Here is a 6,990-nt window from a genome sequence, read left to right as displayed (position 1 = left end):
TAAATAAATTAAGACAACTCCTATGGCTCCTGCCGGTTGTCATACTCATCGACATGCAAGTCGTGATTCCTATTACAAGAACATGATCAATCTCATACATCACATATCATTCATCACATTCTTCTTGGCCATATCACATCACATAGCATACCCTGCAAAAACAAGTTAGACGTCCTCTAATTGTTGTTTGCATGTTTTACGTGGCTGCTATGGGTTTCTAGCATGAACGTTTCTTACCTACGCAAAAACCACAACATGATATGCCAATTGCTATTTACCCTTCATAAGGACACTTTTCATCGAATCCGATCCGACTAAAGTGGGAGAGACAGACACCTGCTAGCCACCTTATGCAACTAGTGCATGTCAGTCGGTGGAACCAGTCTCACGTAAGAGTACGTGTAAGATCGGTCCGGGACGCTTCATCCCACAATGCCGCCGAATCAAGATTGGACTAGTAACGGTAAGCATATTGAACAAAATCAACGCCCACAACTACTTTGTGTTCTACTCATGCATAGTAACTATGCATAGACCTAGCTCATGATGCCACTGTTGGGGAACGTAGCATAAATTCAAAATTTTCCTACGTGTCACCAAGATCTATCTATGGAGTCATCTAGCAACGAGGGAGGAGTGGATCTACATACCCTTGTAGATCGCGCGCGGAAGCGTTCAAGAGAACGGGGTTGATGGAGTCATACTCGTCGTGATCCAAATCACCGATGATCCTAGCGCCGAACGGACGGCACCTCCGCGTTCAACACACGTATGGAGCAGTGACATCTCCTCCTTCTTGATCCAGCAAGGGGGGAGGAGAGGTTGATGGAGATCCAGCAGCACGATGGCGTGGTGGTGGAAGTAGCGGGATTCCAACAGGGCTTCGCTAAGCGCTGCGGGAGGAGGGAGATGTGTCATGGGAGGGAGAGGGAGGCGCCAGGGCTCAGGTATGGTTGCCCTCCCTTCCCCCCACTATATATAGGGCCAAGGGAGAGGGGGGGCGCAGCCTTGGCCCTTCCTCCAAGGAAGGGTGCGGCCAGGGAGGAGTCCCACCTCCCCAAGGCACCTAGGAGGTGCCTTCCCCCTTAAGGACTCTTCATTTCCCTCTTCTCTTGGCGCATGGGCCTCTTGGGGCTGGTGCCCTTGGCCCATATAGGCCAAGGCGCACCCCCTACAGCCCATGTGGCCCCCCGGGGCAGGTGGCCCCACCCGGTGGACCCCCGGGACCCTTCCGGTGGTCCCGGTACAATACCGGTGACCCCGAAACTTGTCCCGATAGCCGAAATAGCACTTCCTATATATAATTCTTTACCTCCGGACCATTCCGGAACTCCTCGTGACGTCCGGGATCTCATCCGGGACTCCGAACAACATTCGAGTTACCGCATACTAATATATCTATAACCCTAGCGTCACCGAACCTTAAGTGTGTAGACCCTACGGGTTCGGGAGACATGCAGACATGACCGAGATGACTCTCCGGTCAATAACCAACAGCGGGATCTGGATACCCATGTTGGCTCCCACATGTTCCACGATGATCTCATCGGATGAACCACGATGTCAAGGACTTAATCAATCCCGTATACAATTCCCTTTGTCTATCGGTACGATACTTGCCCGAGATTCGATCGTCGGTATCCCGATACCTTGTTCAATCTCGTTACCGGCAAGTCTCTTTACTCGTTTCGTAACACATCATCCCGTGATCAACTCCTTGATCACATTGTGCACATTGTGATGATGTCCTACCGAGTGGGCCCAGAGATACCTCTCCGTCACACGGAGTGACAAATCCCAGTCTCGATTCGTGCCAACCCAACAGACACTTTCGGAGATACCCGTAGTGCACCTTTATAGTCACCCAGTTACGTTGTGACGTTTGGCACACCCAAAGCACTCCTACGGTATCCGGGAGTTGCACAATCTCATGGTCTAAGGAAATGATACTTGACATTAGAAAAGCTTTAGCATACGAACTACATGATCTTGTGCTAGGCTTAGGATTGGGTCTTTGTCCATCACATCATTCTCCTGATGATGTGATCCCGTTATCAACGACATCCAATGTCCATGGTCAGGAAACCGTAACCATCTATTGATCAACGAGCTAGTCAACTAGAGGCTTACTAGGGACATGGTGTTGTCTATGTATCCACACATGTATCTGAGTTTCCTATCAATACAATTCTAGCATGGATAATAAACGATTATCATGAACAAGGAAATATAATAATAACTAATTTATTATTGCCTCTAGGGCATATTTCCAACAGTGCCGTCTTCGGAGAGCTCCGTTTCTCGTAGGCGGGAACGCGGTCGACCTGCGAGCTGACCGCAGGCCATCCCGCGGGCCACGTGGCAAGGAAACCCTGCCAGTGCATGCGCGCGACGGGACGCCGCCACAGGCCCGGGCCCGCCACTCCTAGGCCTCGGCCCGAGCGTGGATCTTCTGCGACCCGCGCGGACCGTTCGCCTTCCCGCGGCGATTTTATTACGCCATCAAGGCGCAATAATCGCGGGACGTGGGGGAGTGGGCACAGTTGATCCCCACGTTCCCCCACGCCACGCCTCCTCGGCTCCGCCGCGCGGGTCTATAAGTAGGGGGAGGAGGGGGAGAGACAGAGGCTCGCACACTCTCCCTCGCTCCGCCCCTCCTCGTCTTCCTTCTTCTTTCTGCCGCCGCGGCCACCTATTGTTGCGCCGCTCCGCCGCCGGATCGTCTTGCTTCTCGCCGCGTTGCCCCATGGCGCTGTCAAGCTCGTGGGATGGCTCTAACGTCCATGAGGATCACGTCGAGTTCCTCCGTCAGACGCGGCGCCTGCCGGGCGAGAACTTCGTGCGGGTGCGTCAAGCGCCGGAGAAGGAGATTTCGCCGGCATCGAAGGAGGGCGAGCGGGTGATCTTCCGCTCGCACTGCCTGCGCGGCTTCGGCCTTCCAGCGAGCGGGTTCCTTTGGGCCTTCCTCGACTTCTACAACCTCCAGCCGCATCACCTCACGCCCAACACGGTGATGCTGCTGTCGGCCTTCGCCACCCTGTGCGAAGGCTTCCTTGGGGTCCTCCCCACGCTCGAGCTCTGGGGGGGATTCTTCCAGAGCAAGCTCGGCACCGTCATCGCGGGCGTGCCCGCCCCCTGCGGAGCCTATATTGCCATGAGGCGGTCGGGCGAGAACAACCCGTTCCCGCCCATCCCGCTGATCCAGTCGGTGAAGCTCTGGCAGAAATCTTACTTTTACGTGAAGAACGTCGCCCAGCAAGGCGACTACGTCAACCTGCCAGCTTATGAAGCCGGCCAGCCGGCTGGGAGGCAACCTTCGTGGAGCTACCGGGCCAGGTCGTTGTCTCAGGCCGGGAACGCAGCCGTCTCCCGGCTTCGGGTGATGATCCAGTCGGAGGGCCTGACCGGAGCCGACTTGGTGGCCGCCTTCATGGAGCGCCGGGTACTTCCCCTCCAAAGCCGGCCTCACATGATTTGTCAGATGAGCGGCCGCTTCGACCCATGCCGGCTGAGCACCAGGGAGATGCCTCATGCAGAGGTGTCTTACATGGTGAACTATATCTCCAACTGCAAGCTCGCCGAGGACTGGCGATACGGCAAGGAGCCGTACTCTCGCGCCAACCCTCCGCCCGTCGTAAGTTTTTCCTTCTTTTCTTCCGTTGGTAGCCGGCCTCGTGATAGCCGGCCTCTGATTAGTTGGTTTGCCCTTAGCAGAACCCTCTCCTTCTGCCAACGACCGGGGCCGCAGGGGTAGAGCGCCAGCTCCTCCCCGACCGCACGGTGGACGACGCCGACGATCCGGACCTGGGTGCGGCCGCCATGGAAGACGCCGTTGTGGGGGGAAGCGACGAGGCCGGAGGCGCGGGGCTCAGGGCCAGCTTCGAGGACTGGCCGGACGATGCCGAGGTCGAAGTCGCCCCGCGCCGCCAACCGGCGCCTGATCATCAAGGCGCGAGCTCGTCCGCCGCGCCGGCTGCCGGTGGCGGCGCGCAGAAGCGCCGGGCCGCGTCGATCCTCTTCGGCAGCCGGCCGAAGAAATCCAAGGCTTCCACGGCGGCGACCAAGCGAGATGAGGCGGCTGCGAAGGCGGCCCGCTTCCGCAAGACAGTGAAACAGCCGCAGGCGATCTCGGCGTAAGTCGTCGAATGCCTTGTATATATATTTTTCGTTGTCCCTTTCGACCGAAACTCTTCTAAACCTTTCTTTGCTCACCGGACAGGGCACCGCTTTCCCTTGAGCGGGGTCCGGGCGGCTCCGTAGTCGGGCCGACTGGAGGGTCTTCGGGCTCCCGTCGCGTGGATCCCCGCGCCGACCTTAGGGAGGCCACGGAGTGGAACACACGGGAGGCGCGGGAGGAGCGGGAGGCGGCGGAGCGAAGGACCGCCCAGGCTATGAAGGAGCAAGCCGACGCGGCGGCTAAGGCCCGGGCGGATGCGGCAGCCGTGGAGACGGAGGCGGAGGCCTCGCACAACCCGCCTCCGCTGCTCATCATTCCCCTCCGCGTCGTGGCCCCCGACATCCCAGTGCCCCCGTCGGAGGAGGTCGACCAAGATCCGCCGGTGATGGAGAGGAGGGAGGTCCATGTGGCCTCCGTGCAAGGGACGGCACCGACCGGAGCGGGCCAAAGTGGCCAATCCGCTGCGGCGCCAGAGCAGCCGGTCGGGGGTGAGCCGGAAGCAGGAGCCGGCCTCGAGGTGTAGTCGGCAATGCGCCGGCGCGCAGGGGGAGGCACCGCTGCGCCGGAGCCGCACCGAGTTACGGGTGCCAGCCAGACGGCGGAGACCCTGGGGGCGGCCAGCACCAGCACGTCCGAGTGGACTCCCAGCGGGGGGACGGGCGAGCTGAACGTGGCGGCCCAAGAGGTTCGGAACCGGCTTCAGGCCCAAGCCGCCTCGCTGCAGCAATACACCCAGGAGTTCCTTGCGACGCGGGCCGTCATCCGGGTGAGTCTTCTAGCCTTGGTTGTTTTGTTCTCTTGATTTCTTCTGTGGGGGCGCGTCAGCGCACCCACTGGGTGTAGTCCCCGAGTTCCGAGTCGGCTGCTGTGCAGGCGGCTCGGAACTTACTAGGTCCTGACAACCATCTTATACCCGCCTCCTGTCTGTTCTTTCAGGAGTATCATAACCGCCACGCTGCTGCCTTCAACTCCCAGGCTCAGGAGCTGGGCCGGAGAACCGAAGACCTGATCAGCAGCCGGAGTGCGTACTTGGTTTCGTTCATCTCCTGTGGGGGCGCGTCAGTGCACCCACTGGGTGTAGTCCCCGAGATTCAGGCCGACTGCTGAGCAGTTGGGTCGGATCTTCCCTGACGACTTCACCTTATTGGTTTTTCTTTTGTCTTTCATGCTCGCAGGAGCCAATGCTGACTTGAGGGGGCAGCTCAGCGAGGCGCAGGCCGCCCTTCGCGCCAAGGAAACCGAGTACGACGCCTTGGTCCTGGAGCGTGACCGCCTGGCCAAGAAGCTGGCTGACCAGGAGGAGAGCCACAAGGCGGCCCTGAAGAAGGCGCAGGATAACGAAGCCGCCCTGAAGGCCGAGTTCGAGACTGAAGCGGCGGGCTGGGCTGAGACCAGGCAAGCGCTGAATGAAGGCTTCGGCCGTATTGAGGATTTGATCGACGGTAAGCCGCCTTCCTCGCTCCTTGCATGCCCCTTGCCGCCTGATTTGTGTTCTGACTTGTGCTGCTTTTTATTCTCTGTACAGACTACTTTCCCGGCTACTCCGTCTTCGCTACCCAAACCATCGAGGCCCATCGCGAAGCGCGCCGTCAGGCGGGGGCCGACATCGCGCCGGACGTGAGCCGGACGCTTGAGGAGCAACTCTTGGCGGTCCAAGCGCGGCTGCAGCCGGCTCATCGTATGCTCCGCCGCCTCCAGCGCACCGGAGCGCAGGTGTTGGCCGCCCTCTGGCCAGGCGAGACGATTCCCCGCACCCCGAGCCGGACTGCCGACTGGCTGGAGGTTGCGGTTGGCCGTTTCGAGGCTTGGAAAGCATCAGCGGCCCGGCTTGGAGCTGGGCGGGCGCTGGAGTTCGTCCGAGCTTGGTATCCGGGGCTGAACCTGGACCAGCTGCGCACCTGGCGGCTGGAGGCCGACAAAGAGCTGGAGGAGGTGCGGCCGGCTATCGCTCAGCGTGCTTCAACGATCGCCGAGTGTACTGACATCAGCGTCTTCGCTCCTGAAATTAATGATGACGGTGTTGCCCAGCCGGAGGAGTGGTTCGGGCTGAACCCGGCAGCGGGTGAAGACTCGGCAGAGGAGATCGCCTCCAGCGATGAAAGCGAAGACGACAAAGGAGAGGAGGGCGAAGACGTCGAGCCGGCCGGTGAAGCGGCCAGCCAGCCTCAGCCTGATCGTGCCTCCAGCAACGAGGCGCGTGCTAGCGCGCCCTCTGCGGGAGGCAGTGATCATGCCGAGGTTCGCCAGCCGGCCACTCCTCCAGCCGGCACTGCCATCTCCACCGACCTGCCCGACTCGCCAGTCGCTCCCTTGGCTTAGTCTGCCGTCTTTCTTGTTTCCTGCTTGTTGCCTTTTGAACAATTTTATCAAACTTGCGCAGTTCCACCCACTGGGGGTGTATTCAAACTATGTCGAATGCTGGCCTTTTGAAGGTCTTTTATGTAAATATTATTGTGTGCGTGTTTGGCTTCCATTTACATATGCTTTTTGTCCTTAGGTTGTTTCCTTTGCCGCCTTCCTCTTTTGGGGAGGTAAGTACTCGAGCTTTTTTAGATTGAAGTGAGGTGAATGGAAGCCGGCCGGCCGGCTACTCTGGTAGTCGGTCGGCGGTGGGAGAAAAACCGGCTTTTGTTATATTAGTCCGTTAGTCCCTAGCCGTTTTTCGTGTGGGCATCCTTTCCTGCCTTTAACTCTTGCCAGCCGGACAGCCGGTTCTTCGAACTGCGACTTTTGGCAAGAGAAGGCTTGGGTGCCGGCACACTACTTGTCTGACCGCGGGTAGGACTTCTAATATAACTCCAGGCGGTCAGTCC

At 58.9% G+C, this 6,990-nt stretch overlaps 1 protein-coding gene across 1 annotated transcript; it reads left to right on the top strand.

The window, feature by feature from the left end:
• The first annotated feature begins 2,746 nt into the window (after window positions 1–2,746).
• On the top strand, window positions 2,747–6,735 carry LOC147966904 (uncharacterized). The gene is made up of 4 exons (XM_087530973.1): window positions 2,747–2,891; window positions 5,353–5,619; window positions 5,703–6,042; window positions 6,675–6,735. The coding sequence occupies exons 1-4, from the start codon at window positions 2,747–2,749 to the stop codon at window positions 6,733–6,735; spliced, it is 813 nt and encodes a 270-aa protein (XP_087387099.1).
• The last annotated feature ends 255 nt before the right edge of the window (window positions 6,736–6,990 follow it).

This window comes from Triticum urartu, chromosome 6A (assembly GCF_056163025.1).
Source record: "Triticum urartu cultivar PI428250 chromosome 6A, HENAU_Tu73, whole genome shotgun sequence".
NCBI lineage: Eukaryota > Viridiplantae > Streptophyta > Magnoliopsida > Poales > Poaceae > Triticum > Triticum urartu.
Note: the sequence above shows the minus strand (reverse complement) of the source record. Positions and strands in the feature narration are given on the sequence as shown.